Raw genomic sequence first — 18917 nt, 5'->3', positions numbered from 1 at the left:
GGGGGGGGGGCTTACAATGGTCAGCTTTTATTCATTAATGTAAAAACTTTATCCCAAAAGGAAGAAATGTGGCTGTAAATGTTATCTGGGGTTCTACCTTAATTTGTTTGTCAAGTCCCTCTACATCTTCTAGTCCATCTAACACTACCCTCTCCACAAGGGGACAATGCTACTGTCCAAGGGTGGCTCCATTGCTCCTCCATACAGGGCAGCCACCCTGTGTTACTGCCAGATCACCAGATGAAAATAAAGGGAAGAAAGCCTAAAAAAAGAAAACTAATGCAGCCAGCACATTTAAGGATTGGCAAGCTGCAATATAGTACATTTTTAGTTTGGGGTTTAGATACATTTTAAGTGTTAGGTTTAAGGTAAGTGTTAGTTAAAGAACAGTCTATAACAGTCTATTTCCCAGTGCACTCCAGACCAGAATCCCAAATCCCAATATAATAAGATGGGTGCTGGTATGACCTCCGGATGGCGCCGCATGAATCCAAGTACAGAGGTACTCACCAGCACACCAATATCCACATTGCGATTGCCCGCATCAGAACGTGTGGCACATCAGTGCCTGCATTCCAGTCCAGTGCAAACTGCAAAAATAGTGCTTGCAGCATTGTTTATGGTATGAGCTGGCCCTAAAGGATTGGTAAGCTGCAATATATTACCTTTTTCGTTTTGGATTTAGATATGCTTTAAGTGTTAGGATGAAGGTAAGTGTTAGAGTTAGTTAAAGGTCCAGGGTTTTTCAACAATTACATATCAGCGTTGAAACCTAATAAAGGAGGGAACATCAGCAGTTGGAACTGGTTTCTTAACCTCTCTGACGGTGTCCTCTTGAGAGCAGTTAAATGGCCGTGTGTACAAATAGTCTCCATTTATCCCAATATGAATTACCATCATCTGATAATTCCAAGTATATTGTAACGCTAATGGGGCTCAAAGAGAACAAATATATCTGCCAGTCATCTAGCATGCTATCTGTATTACTTGTTTGTCCATTTAACAGGACGAGATGTCAGAATCTGGCCAGTCCTCAGTGGCAGCAACACCAAGCACCACAGGTACAAAATCCAATACCCCCACGTCATCCGTCCCATCGGCAGCCGTGACCCCGCTACACGAGAGCCTCCAGCCCCTTCAGGACTACGGCATGACCGGAAAAAGCAAGAGGTCTCGGGAGAAACGACACAGCCATAATATGGAGGTGCAGGTGACCCAGGAGATGAGAAATGTCAGCATAGGTAATTGCAAATAATGTTTTCTTGGAGGAAATTAAATGTCACCATTGTTCAGTCATTTGCCCTGCTTCACCTGTGTCTTGCTGAGCCTCTTCTATCATTGCAAGTCAATTAGACAGGGTCCGTCTGATTAAAAAGACATACTCTGCCATCTCTAATGATTGGTAGCTAGAGAGACCATGTGATCTATGGTGCCTAGGTTGGGAGCTCATATTTTTTTTTGTAAATTGCAAAATAGTATAGTATACTTTTTGTACTTGTATTAAGTTATGATTATGTTAAGCACAATTTGGAAATGCAGACATGTTTCCTAATGGTTTATTTAAAGCGTAGGCGCCAATGAACCTAATCAACCTGATTCCTTTAGGTGTATGTGAACCCTGGCAATGAAATACTCTTTTGTGCCCCCTTTTGGTCTGTAAAATATATCATTGAAAAGTATAAAAACATACCTGTTGATCCTTCCAGAAAACCGGTGCTGTCATGTGCACTCTGCACTGTTATTTCAAGCAGTGTTATCGGCCCTGCCTAGCTCACTTCTGCAAACTATAGAACGCCCCCTCCCTCTATTATGGAGGTGTTCTGTGGTCCGAACACACTTATGTCCTAGGGTAGCAATACTGCTCCTCCATTGATACAATGCAGTGAGTGAGCGTTGTCACCCTAGGACAGGATGTATGTTGCTGGCAGGATATCCAGGTGAAAATTAAGGGAAATAAACATCAAAAAATAAAGCTAATGCAGCCACCACATCTAAGGGCTGGTAAGCTGTACATTATCACATTTTTGTTCTTGGGATTAGATATATTTTAACCCCCTAAAGATCATAGTGGTATCAGGCTGAGTGTGTGGGCTGGCCTACACTTTCCTTATTTTGATTGAGCTTGTTAAAATGCATGAGGTAGCTGTATGTCTGCAATTAAATATGTAGCTTGGAGGTATCCAAACTTTAGCCCTCCGGCTATTGTGGAACTACAAGTCCCATAACACATTGCAAGACTCTAAAAGCCACAGACATGACTTCCATGGGAAGATGGGATTTGGATGTTTCACCCCAGCTGTAGTGCCAAAGGTTGGCTTCCCCTGGTGTAGATGCTATATATGGTCACAATACACTGAATTGCCAGATTATTATGACCACCTGACGTTTGTAGGCAAATTAGCTATAATCAGCTATAATTTTGCGCTGAAGTTGCTAGAGGGCCAGACCATTATAAATAGGGAAGCAGGTTGTTTACCACGACAGTAGAAGTGATTTTTTTCTGAAGATATGGGTAAACAACGCGATTTAACAGCCTTTGAAGGTGGGATGATTGTTGGCGTGAGCCATGGAGCGAGTATCAGCAAAACAGCAGAATTTGTTAAATGTTCAAGAGCAGCTGTTGTTAAAGTGTTTAAAGACTGGACTGTCAGCTGAAAATCTGGGTCTGAAAGTACGAATTGTGGCCGTCAGCGACTAGTCAATGTTAGGACAGAACGGAGAGTGGCAAGACTGGTACAAGACAACACAAGGGCAACAGCGCAGTGTCAGATTCCTTGCATCACCTTTCAACATCTCGTGGAGTCACGAGGCGGCCCAACGAAGTCATCTCGTGGCCCAACGAAGTACTGATGGGGTGGTCATAATAATCTGTTTAACAGAAAGCCATGCTGAGACAAACGCAGAGACTGACAATCCTGACTTCTCTTGAAAATTATAAGTACCTGGCTGTAGTGCTGATGGTAATGAATTCAACACCCCCCTACCCGCCAACCCCCCTACGGAGAATGGCAGACCTGCAGGCTGCATACAAGTGATCATTGTCGAGATCACTTGTACAAAACAAGCAGCGGCTTCCCCGCTGTACATTTAGCTCTGCTTGCCCAAAGCAAGGCTAAATGTTGAAAACAACTACCCGCCGGCGCCCGGAACTGCATGTCCTGGGCATCGGGAGATAGGAATTCCACACCCCTGCTGCCCCTCTACTCCCTGCTGTGCCGAGGCCGGGCCTTGGTTGGCCGTGTGGGAAATCCGGCCCTGCTTGTGGTGCCATTACTTGTTAATGGCACCCCAAACGTAGCTGGGCAGTGATGGTGTGAATGGAGCCTCAGTCAGAAGAAACCCCACAACCCATTGTTCACTTATCAGGATTCCATACATGTGTAGGCTGACAGAGCACTGCAATTTTAATCAGTGACAAGGCAGATGTATGTACGTAGGCAGGCATGAAGATAGATATTTTTTCACTCTAATTCCGCTTTAAGTGTTTTTGACACCGCTGTTAAATGACTGGGATTTCCACTACCATTGACACTAATTACTGGGGGTATTGTACAGAATGATTGGCATCAGTGTCAGTCTCAGCACTGCGTGGTAAAGATCAATATATGTTATATATATTAGAAAAGATAATGCATTCCTTACCGCTGAGCTCCTGTGGTCTTCTGCATTTAATATTGAATATCTAAAAACCTCATAAATGACTATAGATTGTGTAATATACTCCATATTATTCATAGGCAGTATAATTTCGAAGCAATGAGATGAAAATTGATAAAACATTAATTAAAGTAACTTTAATAAAACATTTGCACTGGCATTTGACAGTTTTCAGGCTGGTAATTGGAGCCTAATATATATAATGCTCATGACTGATGAGAAGCCTAGGCCTGGAGAAAAAACCCAAATTGGCTGATATTCAGCCTTGCCCAATAAAAGACACCGACAACAATTAAGTTGGAAAAGGGCAAGGCCACAGCTTTATTTCCAATTTAAGCATAACAACCAAAACGTAACCAGTGCCAGTCACAGTTAAACTGTGAGCACACCTGAAAGTGGGGTACCTGTCTTTACCATCAGTGCCAGACAGGCATTAGACTGTTATAACTTCAACCTGAGGGCATAGCCCATTAAAATAACATTCTTTAGCTGGCAAGGTCAGACCGCCAATAAAGCTGTGACAAGCATTTACAACTTGGGAGGGTGGGTGGGCAACTTCTTCTGGTGTTGAAGTGTTCTACACACTTGTGGAATGTCACTGTTTAGTCCTGTATAGTAACATGACTCCGCCTGCTCACACCGTAGGATTGTAGCCAGTCACAAAGGAGCTACTTTACATGCACATATAAGTTAACGCCTACTTATTCGGCCATGCTTGCATCAGTCAAGGCTACCTTTAACTATCAATTCAAGGTGCCTTCATTATTTCCTTTTTCCTGTTAAGCTGTTTTTCTAAAGCACTCAATTGAAGGAGGGTGACAGTCTGAGTATTATCAACTTCTAGACTTTGGGGTACTAATTTGAGTAAACCTTAGAAGACCGAAATATGCGGGCTGCCATTACAAAGGTTGTCATGATGCATGATCTGCCTACTCTTCTTCTTTCTTCTTTTTTTTCTCTCCTCTTCTTCTTCTCTCTTCCCTCCTCTTTTTCTCTCTTATTCTTCCCTTCTTTTTCTCTCCTGTTCTTTTTCTCTCTTCTTTTTTCTCTCCTCTTCTTCTTCTCTCCTCTTCTTTTTCTCTCTTCTCTCCTCTTCTTTTTGTCTCTTATCTTTTCTTTCTATATCTTTTCTTCTCTTCTTTTTCTCTCTTCTTTTTTTTCTCTCCTCTTCTTCTTTTCTCTCCTTCTTCTCTCCTCTTCTTCTCTCCTATTTTTCTCTCTTCTTCTCTCCTCTTCTCTATTTTTATTCTCTTCTTTTTCTCTCCTCTTCTTTTTCTCTCCTCTTCTTTTTGTCTCTTATCTTTTCTATGGGGTTTTTGTTCTGTCTTCTCTACTCATTTATTTCTCCTTGTTACGTTATTCCCCTTAGACTTTCCAAGGTATCAATCTTTGTTGGTGGTGCACCCATTCAAATTAATTCCTGTATTATGATGTTTGTTCTTTTTCATGTGAAAAGGCTAATAAACTTGTATTATATAAAAGGGTTACCATGTTTATGCTGGCTTCACTGGGCTGGAAATAGTATGCAGGCTGGCACTTTAGACCTTTCAGGCTTTGGTGGCCTCATTCTTGTTCTAGATCAATGATTGGCTTTATTAGGATGACTTATTCCAGGAATGGCATGAAAATTCTTTCCTTTCCTTTAAGTGTCGTTGTGCACAATGTTTCTTGCTTCGGTTTCATTCCTCTACCACTGTAAGCCATTTAGGTGCCATTTTGTATTTTCCTCCCACATACGCTTCAAGATACTTAGTAATTATCATGATACTTTTGTTATTGGTAGGAAACTTTCATATTCATATGCTTGTGAGACCATATAGTACTTTAGATCCTTGTATGATAATATGAGGTGCTCCTCCCCCAGGCATGGGAAGCAGTGATGAGTGGTCTGATGTCCAAGATATTATCGATTCCACCCCAGAACTGGACATGTGTCAGGATCCAAGACTAGAACGTACAGTAAGCAGGTGAGATCTGAAGATATCATCATTCAGTTCACCACCATTGACCAGACTGGTCCTAAAGTCCCTCATCCTTTAACATGCTCTGTATTATTTATTGTCCAGTCCAACACAAGGCATTGTAAACAAAGCTTTTGGAATCAACACTGACTCTTTGTACCATGAGTTGTCCACTGCGGGGTCCGAAGTAATCGGTGATGTTGACGAAGGAGCAGATCTACTTGGTGAGTAGATTTCATAAAGAAGCTTTAAACTACTAATTAGAAATGTATTATGGGTACTGTATGTGCTTAGTATTTTTTCTCTGCATTGACCTTTTACTAGAAGAAAGATCCTTTAATTGGCTGTTCTGCATGAAGGATCATTGATCTCTTTATTTTATTGTGCTCTTTAACGACTGCTTTGCCTTCTATTTTTTTGTTTGCAATCATGGAAACCCTTCATAACGCATGAGCTGAAATTGGTGCTGTGTCAGTTTTAATTGCTCATTATTATTTACAAGGAACAAGAGAGAAGGAGTTTTTAATGTTCACATGGACAAAAGTGGACAACATTTCATGACGTTTTTAAAGCTGAATATATTTAAAGGAGTAGTGATACTGGGAGAAAGGGAACAAGACTTCCTGTTCAGTAGACCCATATAAAAATACTGCAGCCAGGTTTTTTAAAAGGGATAAAACAGGAATGGACCGAATCTGTATCTCTACACTTATGTTATACATTTTTTTTGCCCTCAACCCACCTCTACCACCGCTAGTATTGTACTCAACTGTCCCTGATTCAGCGTGATAATGCCACTTGTCAAAATCTTCTGACTAGGCCTGCACGTGTGCTGTGTATTCTCAATTCATTCTTATGGAGGGTTCGTACTTTGCTGGAACACGGAATATGAACCCTCCATAAGATTAAATTGACAGTGCACAGTGTATGCCACTGGATTGGTTATAGTCTAGTATATGACTGGCATTGTGGGCTGTAGGCAGTAAAAGATACAACTTAAGTGTAATTATCCAAAAGGATCTGGTGCACTTTAGGGGCATTCCTGCCCCAAGATGGAATAGATAGCCAATGCTCCTTGGCTCCATCTAGTGGTGGGAATTAAGTGCGAACAGCATTCACCCAGCATATGGCTGGGTGAAAGATTTATAAATAGACCCCTAAGTATAGAGATTCAGATTCTTATGAATGCCAGCAATGGCAGCTCCCATTTTTCCATTGTCAGAAATGAGAGAATTCTCTCTTTAAAGGATAAGTGAACTTTAAAACAAAGTGCAATTATTGATTTTGCTCCCTTCCATAACCAAAACTACCCTAACCTCCCTAGATGCTTGCTTACCTCAAGGTAAGGTGCAGCCTCCATTTTTTCTCTACATCCCAACCCATTCATCTTCTGTGCTCTGGCCACCTCTACAGAGTAGCTTTCCATAGTCTATGGGACCGTCTATTGAGCATCTCTGGCCTCAAGAGGCAGACCTATAGAAGTTTTTTAGGAAGCTAATTTGCAGGCCTGGAAAGTGCACAGAAGACATCCAGGTTGCTATGTAAACCAGCTGCAGTGCCTGTGGACCACCAGATCAAAGATAGTATGCATCTGGGAATGGTGGGCTAGTTTAGGTCAGGGAAGGAGGTTAAAAGCTCTTAAGGATCTTTCAGAATCCCTGAGTTTCATTTTTTATTGAATACTTTGGAAATTATACATTAGAAATAAAGCTACACAAATGAATGTTATAATGTATGAAATGAATGAAAAAATTACTATAATATACCTGGAGACCAAGCCTATGTATTCATAGTCCAGATGTCGTAGTGATAATCTACATTTTCTGTTTGTTATCAGGGAGGAGTACCATAACCTTGCATGTCCTAGCTAGTAATGGTATGACTTTTGTTGGTTAAAAGCATTGACTGACCCTATTTTTCCCTCTGTTACCTTCTCTCCCTACACCCCCTCATGTCACATCGCCGGACGGTCTGCACAGGAGAGTTCTCAGGTGTGTATCCCACCTTTGCCATCTGACCTCCTGTTCATTTTCTCCTCTCCTTTTCCCAGAATCCCGCCTTACTCCTGAGTGAATGGCAATCTTCCTTTCCTGGCTGGTTTGTTGCCTTTAAATAATTAGACTGCAGTTCACTTTTTCTTATTACGTTATACTAAATATTTGGTGCAAAGCCCATTTAAAGTCCCATCAGGCTTTATCCACTCTTTATTAGTCATATTTAAGCACCATATTATTACCACACATGCCACATACACAAAGGTGTTTGATGGACAGAATTGCTTTGTTTGGCTTTAGAAACCAACCGCATCCTCCATTTCATTATCTCATACCAATGTGGAAGAATCAAGGGAAGAACTTAATATGTTGCTGTAGATAAAAACACAGCTCTCACTTATCACTTATGCATATCTCCGCCTATATTTTACAGCCCATTTATAAAATGCAGGCCATAGTGTGAAGCCTCTGATGCCCCACATAGTTCTTTCTGCCTTACCCAGCAGAGAGATCTCCATTATTGTGAATTTGACGGTTCACGTGACTGGACTCTACTCCTGTCTTTTTCTTCTCCCATTCATTTTTATTGTGCTCCGCTGTCTTTGGACTCCTTAAATAAGTGGACTCCTTCGGATTCCTAAAAGTACAGCACATTTGTAATGCACACCACTGAGCATTATAAATGGGCAGTGTTTTTTTTTTTTAAAGCTGTGGTATGCCTGCTTTTTAAATTGGCCCCTAAGACCCAGAGGCAGACCCCATTTTTTTAGACTACTTTTTCACTAATCTTTATGCTGTTTATTTTTTGAGGATGAGGGGAGGTTACATTCTAATTAATGGGAGTTTAGTTACCAAGATGGCCTTAGAGTGACTGTCCTTTAAAAAACCTGCTGTTGGTATAAAGTGCAGGCCACGAGAACTATGTGCCCATACCTGCAGTTAGCTTAAAAAGCCTCCCATATGGCTAAACACCAGGGAATTCTGACATGGAAAGCTGTGATATTACCCGGAAGTGTTAGAGCTTGCTACTACCTCCCACCCTCCATACACTTCTGTTGGTGTAACACTATGATGGGTTGCCTCACTGGCCAATAGGAATGCACAGGAGGCATTAAGGGGTGGGCCCTGCCTTTTTTTAGGAATGGATCAATGAAACATTGTCGTGGGGAGTACTGTGATCTTTTTTTAAAAAAAACATTTAGCATGCCATTTACACATAACTTACCATAAGTGTGGTCACCTCATGCCAGGTCCACTTTGGTAGCTGGGATAATAATAATAATTAGGTTCGGAGCTCCACCCTTGCTTTAAAAACTGGTCATATACTGTCTTGCAGCTTATTATTGAATTCAGTTTAAATTAGAGAAAGTAGAATTATTACAATTAAACTCAGATTTATATATGTTGGCTTAATTTTATTTAGTGTTATCAACATGCATGAACCTCCCATGTAAAGTGTCTGATAGGAAAGTGTTTATCATTTCCTTAGCAACCAATTATATCCTTATATCCCTTTTAAAACGAAAATGTAATATATTGCAGCTTACCAGTCCTTAGATGTGGTGCAGTCCTTAGATGTGGTGCAGTCCTTAGATGTGGTTTCTTTTTATAGGCTATTTTTTTCTAATTTCACCCGGTGATCCTGGGAGTAACATACTGCTTGTCCTGGGGTGACAATGCTCACTTGCTGAGCTGTATTTGTGGAGGAGCAGCATTGTCACCCTAGGCTGCTTTCCGCACTTTGACTACAAATGCCTCTCCTCAGCTCCATGACATAGAGGTGAGTTGTTTTGTAGTTCACAGAAGACAACTGACAAAGCTAAAAACACTGTTTGATACAAGAAGTTACAAGGGCACTCAATTTCTGAGAGGATAAACAGTCATTTGTCTGTATTCGCAGAAAATGTACTTAGACCGACAAAAGAAAAATAATGCAGCCACCACATCTAAGGGCTGGTAGGTTACAATATATTACATCTTATCATTGGGTTTGGATATACTTTAATGTGACCCATTGGGAGATGACATGGGCTCTTCAAACACTTTCCTCTCAGTGACTTTTCTGAGGTCCATTATCCAGAGGGCATAGGTCAATTAGGAGTCATAGTGCATGGCAATGATTGCTATATTGGCTGATCTCCAATCACTTCTTAACTGCTGCTGTTTTTTTTCCACCTTTCCTCCTGCTGCCCCCTTTTCTCTCCCCATGTGGCTGCGCTCCTAGTGAGGGATGATTTCTTTGGTAAGGCTGAGGCTAACGTTCCTGTCAGTCCAGGCCTCATGTTCTTTTCTTGCAGCTTCTAAATTGTTTTCGTGCAAGGAATAAAATTACTATATTCATGTTGTATGATTTAAAATATATGTGTGTATGTGTGTTTCTCTGTGTGTGTGTGTGTGTGTGTGTGTGTGTGTGTGTGTGTGTGTAGGGGTGGGAATTGTAGTTCATTTTGTTCTAACATGTATCACTTGATTTCAGAAATGCATTCAACAGTAATTTCAAAGACAACTATTATAAAATATACATATACACTAGTCATTTAAATCCATTTTTTAAAACAAAACTTTTAAGCAATTACATAGTTGATGTGTAACAGTTCAAGTGAATCTAAACCCATTATACTTTAGCTATCTGCAGCTTTGACATGCGGTTAAAGCACAGTTTGGATCTAAGGGGTTGGTTCCTTCCCAGCCAACCTTAGAAGAACTTCTTCATCAGGAAGACACGTCTAAACGTATCTCTAGTTGTTACTCTAACCTACGCTGCATGGCCAAGAAAAGTCACACACTAATATTTCATTGGACTGCCTGTTAGCTTTGATTACGGCACGCATTCGCTATGGCATTGTTTCGATAAGCTTATGCAATAACACAACATAAATTTCCATTACACTAATTTTTTACCAAGATCTTGTAGTGATGATGGGAGAGTTGGACCAGTGCGTAAAGTGTTCTCCAGCACATCCCAAAGATTCTCAATAGGGTTAAGGTCTGGACTCTGTGGTGGCCAATCCATGTGTGAAAATGATGTCTCATGCTCCCTGAACCACTCTTTCACAATTTGATGAATCCTGGCATTGTCATCTTGGAATATGCCTATGCCATCAGGGCAATAAAAATCCATTGATGGAAAAACCTGGCCATTCAGTATATTCAGGGAGGCAGCTGACCTCATTTTTTGGGAACATAATGTTGCTAAACATAGACCTATTATCCAATGAAAGGCTCTTAACTACTTGCTTAGCTAGATCCAGGTGGTGACTTTTTTTTGGCCAGGCAGTGTATTAACTACTAAATCCTCTAAATTTCAGAAAGCCAATAGAAAATGACAGAACTTATTTCCCGAACCTATGATGGATGTTAGGTTAGAATTCTAAGACACCTATTATATATGCCATTGCTAATTTCCTCCAAAGATAAGATCATCCAACTAAAATATTTCCCTCAAATGTATAATACACCAGTAGCCCCACACACATTGGGCTTCAGTTACAAGGTCCGGCGGGCCGGATTCGGCCCGCGGGCCTTGTGTTTGCCACCCCTGCTCTACACTATTGGTATTAGCTTTCTTTATATCTCTTGCAGAAAGTGTGGAGTGATACCCTTTATTGGCTAACTTAAGATATTAAAGAAACAAGCTTCCGGGATGCCTTAGATCCCTTCTTCAGGCTTTGTGCATCTCTGAAAATAGTTCTGAAACCCACATATGTATACGCATAGTTACAAGGAGGAACAATAACTATAAATGTTTAAAAAATACATCCAATTTTGTTGACACTGGTAAAGGAGTTTAGGCTTAATCCTCAGAAATGTATAATGCCTGAAGAAGGCATCTAAGGTATCTCTTAAACTCCAAGCTTTCTCCATTAATCAATGGCTAACATGGTACAATACTCTACTACTGCTTTATAACTCCTGAAATCTCTGTGATACATTTAAATGTAATTTTCTTTTTAAACTAAAACTTTTTATTTAATTATGGTCAGAGTTTGGATTTTTTTTTAACCTCTGTATTTCTATTGCTAATTGTATCCCATGGAGATTTTTTTCCTGGTGACATCTTGTCACAGCTTGAAAGTGTTAAAACAATAGGGATAGATAACTTTTCTTAAGATGGATCTAAAACCAAAAATGTAATATTGAGTTTGTAATGGAGTAGGGAATTTTTAGAAGTTTGTCAGGTTTTTGTTTTGCTGCCTGTGTCCTGTTGGGATATTTCACATCACTGTACTGGAGACACTACAGGAAGAGAGAGGTAATGTCTTAAAAATAAGGAGAAATCCACTCTTGGGTAGTTGTCCCCATTGGAAGATTTCTCCTCTTTTTCTGTTCTGGTGACAACTGTAAAATTTAAGAATTTCTCTTCATTTTCTGTCCCAGTAGCAATGGCCACCAGGGCAAATATAGACAGTGAATCTCCCCAGTCCAGACACAGATTGCAATAAAAACCTGACAGGGGCTGTACACTTCCCCACTTCATTCAAAACTAGAAAATAAGGTTTTTGCTTTAGATACACAGATAGGAAAAGCATAGTAGTAAAAAAAATCTCCCTAACAGGAACCCAGCAATAGAAACATAACAGAGGTTCCTATTCTTTCTCACTCTGATCTATATAAAGGCTTGGCTGGAGTTTGGTTAAAGATGGAGGAATGAGAAAGACTTGAATAATGAGAATGAAAGTTTAATAATCGCCACATGAGTGCCCGGGGGCCCTGACTGTGTATTGCTTTTTCAGGGATGGGAAAAGAAGTGGGCAACTTGCTTCTAGAAAACTCCCAGCTTCTTGAAACCAAGTAAGATATTTTTTTTCCTGTATTGTAAAGTACAATTTAGGGCTAATGCTAGACAAGGCTCCTAACAATTGGATTGCGAGGTTTAAAGTGTAGCTAAACCCAAAAATAAATTCCAGTCCTACGATGACAACAGAGAGGGGGCGTTGTTATCTAGTCTATATCTGAGAATAATGTAATTGATTATAGTCAGGGCTGACAGAGAGCACAGGATTTCCAGCAAGAGCAACAGGTATTTTGTGTACTTATCAAACACATATGACAAAACGCTTTTAATGATATATTTAACAGACCGAAAGTGAGCAAATATTATGTTTTTGTTTTTGGGTTGAGATACGTTTTAAGAGCATTCAGGGCAGCTATGAAATGAGACAGGGGTTGCAGGAACAGGCTGCCATGTGGTCACTCTGTAGAAGTATCATATCCTAAGCACATAATATCGTTATTGGCCTAGCATACATGTTTATGCATTTGCTGGTTTTCGGCATGATCTTGGAGAAACAAAAATTAAGATCTGGGAAAATCCATTTTAGACATTTGTTTCATCCAAAATTGGTCAGTCAGGTGTTTTCCTTTGTAGTATGACTGTAGACATATATAACGGTTTCCTAACATTACCCTGGGCAATGATCATCTCCAGTCTGTAGTAGCCAAAGTGCATTTCTGGGCAAACCCTATGCCTACTACATTCACTCACTCTGATCCAAAAATACAAATTAGCAACCAATCATAGTTTTTAGTTTTTACTTTTGTTAGTATGCCTGTCAGTAATAAACGTGATTTCCTGTTACAGCTCACATGTTTTATTTTTATTGTATAAAATATTAGTTACAATTGGGTCCATGCCACGCGAGGGATCCTGTTGCTGGTGACAGTTTACCATTGACAGGATCTCTAACAGACCACTTACTTTTTGCTATGAAGTTTCCCTCTAGTGAGTGCAATATGGCAGAGTTCCAGGTCAGAAAGGGAGCAATTCAGTTATGGTAAATAGAAGCCCCTTCTCCATGATTCCAGCAATGTGTCGCCAGTGGCAGAATCACTCATGTGCCATGACCTTAGGAATGGTTCATTTGTTTGTATATAAAATTCCTCACCTCCGTCCACCTCCAACCCATTCAACAATTAAAAAAAAAGAGTCATGTGTCCCTTGTCGGCACCAATTTCCCTAGTGGAAAATGGTGATCCACCGCTGCAGTCTAATCCTACCACCAATTGGTCTTGCTGCCGCATCTTGTCATGGCATCACTATGCCACTGTTGGAGTCTTTAGAACCTTTGAGGACCTTGCCAATGGACAACCAAAGCGAAGTTTGGAAGTGTGGAAAGAAAGTGCTGGACCCATGTGGTTATTCTCCGCCAACACTAGTTAAATAATGTGAATATGGGTGATCTGACTATCGGATAGGAAGCTTCCGCAATCCAAAGGATCTCCACAGTATCTTTGGCTTGGCAGTGAACACAGTAGATGAAGGAACTAAAGCGCCACAGAAATTAAAATAGTCCAGATATAACTTTATTCCATTGGGGTTATGGGGCATTCAAGTCGGGCAGCCAGCACAATTTCAGGGGACCAAAACACCCCCTCTTTTATCAGGGCTTAATGGGAAAATCCTGTATGTGGACTAGAATCCTTGCAACTTGAAAGTTGTGTTGAGTTGTGATGGGAGTACTTTATGCTTGTCAGCAGCTAATTAGGCAGCAACCAATGAGAAGTGTCTACATCACCTGCCAGTGATATGGACATCCAAACAAGTATCCTCCCACTCCACAGCGACCACAGATATAGGTGTGCATATGGGGCAAATACATTTGAGTTTCATTGCTGCAGCATCTATCTAAAGGGCAATGGGAGGTATTTGTATTGAGGGGGGGGGGGCGGGGGCCCAGACTTTAATATAAATATGAATGAAAGAAAGGGTGCACACCTCATTAAAATATTGTCCCCTGCATTGGCTACGCACTTTTGGCATGAATAAAAAGAACACGTTTTTCATGTCCGCATTTAACCTGCGACATGGGACTTCTAATTAGTACTTCTGTCTTGAGAAAGAACTGATATTGGTCCAAAATATCACTGAGACTGAGCCACAAAATATCACTACATAATAGAATGAGTTGTGCATGTGTGCATTAGAAGAGCTATTTAATGCTTTAGAACGTGGAAGGTTACCTTCAGGTTACTTGCAGAAATGTATAGAAATACGTGCATTGTTTCTAACCTATCGTGTTCTTATGTTCCATTAATGTTTAATTTACTTGTCTAGGAACGCATTAAATGTGGTAAAAAATGACTTGATTGCAAAGGTGGATCAACTATCGGGAGAGCAGGACGTTCTCAAAGGGGAACTGGAAGCTGCTAAACAGGCCAAGGCCAAAATGGAGACGCGGGTTAAGGAGCTGGAGGAAGAACTTAAGAGGTATCGATGAAAATAAAACTTTGCTCTTTTGATTGCAGGTTCAGGTTGTCAGGACAGGAAGTGAAGGGAAATACCTCCAACAGGAACGAAAACAAAGACAAAAACAAATTTTCAGTAGAGTGAGGCAGAGATAGAACGTTTGACAATGTTTTCATTGCTGTTCTATACCTTCCAGTCCTGGTAATGCGCTCATCCTGCATTACTAGTATGGGCATCACAGGGAAGGGAGCGAACATCTCTGCACAAATTTCAGTCACAAAGAAACATAAACCTCACAGAAATAAAAAAAAAAAAAGGAAAAAATGGGTTGAGGTTGAGCTTTCTTTACCTGGCATAAGAAAAAATAAAGTAGAACATTCTATTTCCTCTCATTTTTGTTTTCTTTCTGCTTTATTTTAACCTGAAAATTTTTTTTTTTGCTTTACAATTAAGGGTGAAGTCGGAAGCCATTGTGGCCATGCAAGAACCCAAAGAGGAGGTGGATGAGGTAAGTGATTCTGCTGGGTGGTGAACAATCTTAATTCACGAGAAAGTATCTTATCAGTCTACAGGAAAACAGCTTATTTAGTTATATACACATGCAAAGTACATATTTTCTAACATCATATGCACAAGATTTAAACACAGTAGCAAGTACAATGCAGTATGCTTTCAGGTGCTTTGATGGTTTGCTTCTGAGTTACTTTGATTTGCCTATGAAGGCCACAATGGCATCTCCCCTATATACCTCATCACAAAGGCCCCTTAATTTTTTTTGGATCTGTATATTGGGAAGTGTCTCGCTTTCATACATTAAGGACACTGTCCTATGTACTATGCTAAATGTATATGGGGCATTTCCAGGAATTTGTTTTTTAACTAGCCCTCCTTTTCTTTATCTTCTTTCAGAGCTCTTCCCCCCTGCAGGATAACATCCCTATTGCTCAGCGTAGGCGCTTTACCCGTGTAGAGATGGCCCGTGTCCTGATGGAAAGGAACCAGTACAAGGAGCGTCTCATGGAACTGCAGGAGGCAGTCAGGTGGACAGAAATGATCAGGTAAGAACTGCGCTGACGTAATTCTTTCTAATTATATAAAGTTTGCTTTTTAATTTGTGTCTGTTTAGAATCACAAAACACTACATCTCTCATCATCTCTTTAATGCAAATGTACAGTGTGTTCAATACAATGTTATAAGCAATAGGTATTTACTTAAACGGTCATTTCACTTTTGTTTCTGTAGATATGAAAGACATCTGCTTACCTGCCATTTAGATTTTCTTTGCTGTTAGCAAGCATTATAGTAGTTTATATTGGTTAGTTTTTGTTTGCATGTGGTTTTTGGGCTTTGTTTTTTATCTAATAGCCCTTAGTTTGTTTTCCGGGGTCATGTAGGGAAGAAAGGGAGCATGTTGATGTTTAGGGTTGGCTAATTTTCTCCTTCCCACAAATCCCAGCATGCATTAGCAGACATTCTGTTTTCCTATTGTCACATGATTGGACATGTCCTAGGCTGTGCATCCTTGTGGGTATGTGCAAAGAGATCAGACACAGCCTACATGACCAACAAGAGAGCTGAACCCAAGAACGGAGACAAGGTGTCCAATGATGCTGAGCAGCCATGATCTCAGGATCAAACCGTACACCATGTTGTTCCAGCATAGTTCTGCCTCACATGTTCAGTTTTCTAGTGCGATTGCAGCTGCTCTGCATTTTCAGACTCTCTGTCTATGTCATTGGGTTCAACCCAATGATGGACAAAATGGACAGTTCCCAAACTAAAAGATCAATTTGCGCAAATATATTTTGCAAGAAACAAAACGCATAGGGTAAAACTATTAGAGACACACTTATTTATTTATTATTTACCTATTTTGGAAATACAGAACAATGACTTCCTATGTTGATGGCGGTGAAGAAAGTGGAAGGGATTCAGTAGTTTAACAAAAACAACTGGGCCAGGGTTGACACCATTCCTTGCAAAATGTAGTTCAGGAAAGGCACTTGTTGCCAGTGCACAACAGAAAAGTAGGAGCTGAGTGCATGTCTGGCCGAACAACGGATACTTGTGTGTAATTGCAGGGTCTTTAAAAAGATACAACATGGGGAAATCTGTTTGTTTGCAGAGATGTACTATGGTTTTTTTTTGCCTAGACATATGCTTTAATGGCACTACACACCAGGCTATTCATAGTACAATGCACGCCTGCGTATTGCCTCATTTGTTAATTCCACTATGTCATTGTCAAGGATTATAATGGGTTTTTCATTTTAGGGCCTCCCGGGAACACCCGTCCGTCCAGGAGAAAAAGAAGTCAACCATCTGGCAGTTGTAAGTGCTAATAAGTCATATTTATGACAGTCAGTGAAATAAATGTGGATGCTGTGTGATCTTATCCCTCAGGGGACATCTTGTCAGGTATTGGCATATGGATAGAACAGAAGATTTTTTTCAACGTCGCTGTTTTGAAAATGCTGCAGAGGTTTAGAGTGCAATGTTTGCTTGTCAAATCAGGGAAAGGAAAAATGCCCACCAAAGTCATCTCAGAAGCTCCCCACCTTCATCTTACTAATGCTAGTATGGAACGGGTCTTTAAATGTGGCTAAAGGGCAACAATAAAAATACACAACTCTTTTAAATTACATGCTTCAGAGATGCCTTAAACCTGCATGTAAAGTGGCACACCTATACAGTTTATGTCTGCAGAAGTGACATCTAGAAATTTAAAAAAAAAAATATTGCCACTAAATATTTGCCAGCTGCCTTTCTGCCTTTATGTTTGTAAAAAATGGTGTGCAGCCCCCCAAAATCCATACCAGACCCTTATCCGTGATAAAGGTTTGGTATTGATTTGGAGGTGGACCCTTGGCAAAAAAACAAAGATGGCGTGTGGTTCCCCCAAATTTAATACTAGACCTTTATTCTTGATAAAGGTTTGGTATGGATTTGGAGGTGGACCCTTGGCAAAAAAATAAACAAAGATGGCGTGTGGTTCCCCCAAAATCAATACTAGACCCTAATCCTTGATAAAGATCCGGTATGGATTTGGAGGGGGACCCTAGGAAAAAAAACACAAAAAAATGGAGTGGGTCTCCCCTAAATCTATATCAGACCCTTATCCAGGCATGCAGCCTGGCTAACCAGGAAAGGGGGGGGGGGGGCAATGAGTGTGCAGTCCCCCCCCCTCCCTTCTGAACCCTACCTGGCCATATGTCTTCAACACTGGGAGAAATTTCAAAGTGCTTTCACAGGCTCATTCACTTGATCTTATTAGTGCCAAAATAACTATTGCTAGATCATGGAAATCCTCAACAGTGAGTTAGGAATGTATTACTTGTATAATCATCTACTAAGAAATAACAGGCTTTGCTAATGAAATAGTGGCACTCTTTGAGAGGACATGTAGTCCCTGGATCAAATATCTACAAACATAATAATGAAGAGAAGATTCTGTTTTAGGATTGACTCAAAAGTCAAAAACACATAGTTGCGAGGATAAGCCCCGGGAAGGAGGGGCACAAGGGAAGGTGGGACTTACAGAGAGGAGGACAACTTACAGTGGTGAAGTGTTGCTGACTCTTCTGTTTACTTCTTTAGTAGCACTATTTGCTAATTATATCTGAGAAGTCTATATGGAATGGCTACCATTCTGTTCTACTCTTTCTCTAGTATTTTACTTCCATGGTTATAATTACTGATGAGACTTCCAGGAATTAGAGCAAGGGTCCTGGAAGCCTAGATCAATCTACATTAAACAAAACACCAATTCCCGACTCACAAATGCATTTTGTTTTATCAATGGTAGATATCTTTATAGACACATTACACAGAAATGAGACCGTAAACTGCATATATATTTAAAGACGGGATGTTGACAGTGGCATAACAACCGGGGGGGCGGCGCTTGCCCCGGGCGCAGGACTGAGGGGGGGGGCGCCGTCACGACCCCCACTAAACGATAGCTGGCCGCAGATGCAGTGGCTCCCTCTCTCTGCCACATTCACCCGGCTGTTATCGGGCGGCCGCTCGATCATGCTGGCCGGCCGGGTGCAATGGGGGGGGAGGGATGTACTGTAATTTGGGGGGTGAGGAGACCAGAGACCAGGGAGGGATGTACT

The 18917-nt window shown here is 40.7% G+C and overlaps 1 protein-coding gene across 6 annotated transcripts in view; it reads left to right on the top strand.

Annotated features, from left to right (window-relative positions):
• MAPK8IP3 (mitogen-activated protein kinase 8 interacting protein 3) overlaps positions 1–18917 on the top strand; it is a 79567-nt gene that overhangs the window by 32894 nt on the left and 27756 nt on the right. For 5 of the 6 annotated variants that reach the window (XM_018552362.1, XM_018552360.1, XM_018552363.1 and 2 more), the window contains 10 exons: positions 1007–1241; positions 5522–5624; positions 5724–5842; positions 7598–7609; positions 9837–9854; positions 12346–12403; positions 14667–14819; positions 15252–15306; positions 15708–15856; positions 17074–17130. In XM_018552362.1, coding sequence (XP_018407864.1) covers positions 1007–1241; positions 5522–5624; positions 5724–5842; positions 7598–7609; positions 9837–9854; positions 12346–12403; positions 14667–14819; positions 15252–15306; positions 15708–15856; positions 17074–17130 — 959 coding nt within the window. The remainder of the gene's footprint in view (positions 1–1006; positions 1242–5521; positions 5625–5723; positions 5843–7597; positions 7610–9836; positions 9855–12345; positions 12404–14666; positions 14820–15251; positions 15307–15707; positions 15857–17073; positions 17131–18917) is intronic. The other variant, XM_018552359.1, reaches the window with a different exon arrangement.

This window comes from Nanorana parkeri, unplaced genomic scaffold (assembly GCF_000935625.1).
Source record: "Nanorana parkeri isolate BGI_ZX_2015 unplaced genomic scaffold, ASM93562v1 scaffold85, whole genome shotgun sequence".
Lineage (NCBI taxonomy): Eukaryota > Metazoa > Chordata > Amphibia > Anura > Dicroglossidae > Nanorana > Nanorana parkeri.
Note: the sequence above shows the minus strand (reverse complement) of the source record. Positions and strands in the feature narration are given on the sequence as shown.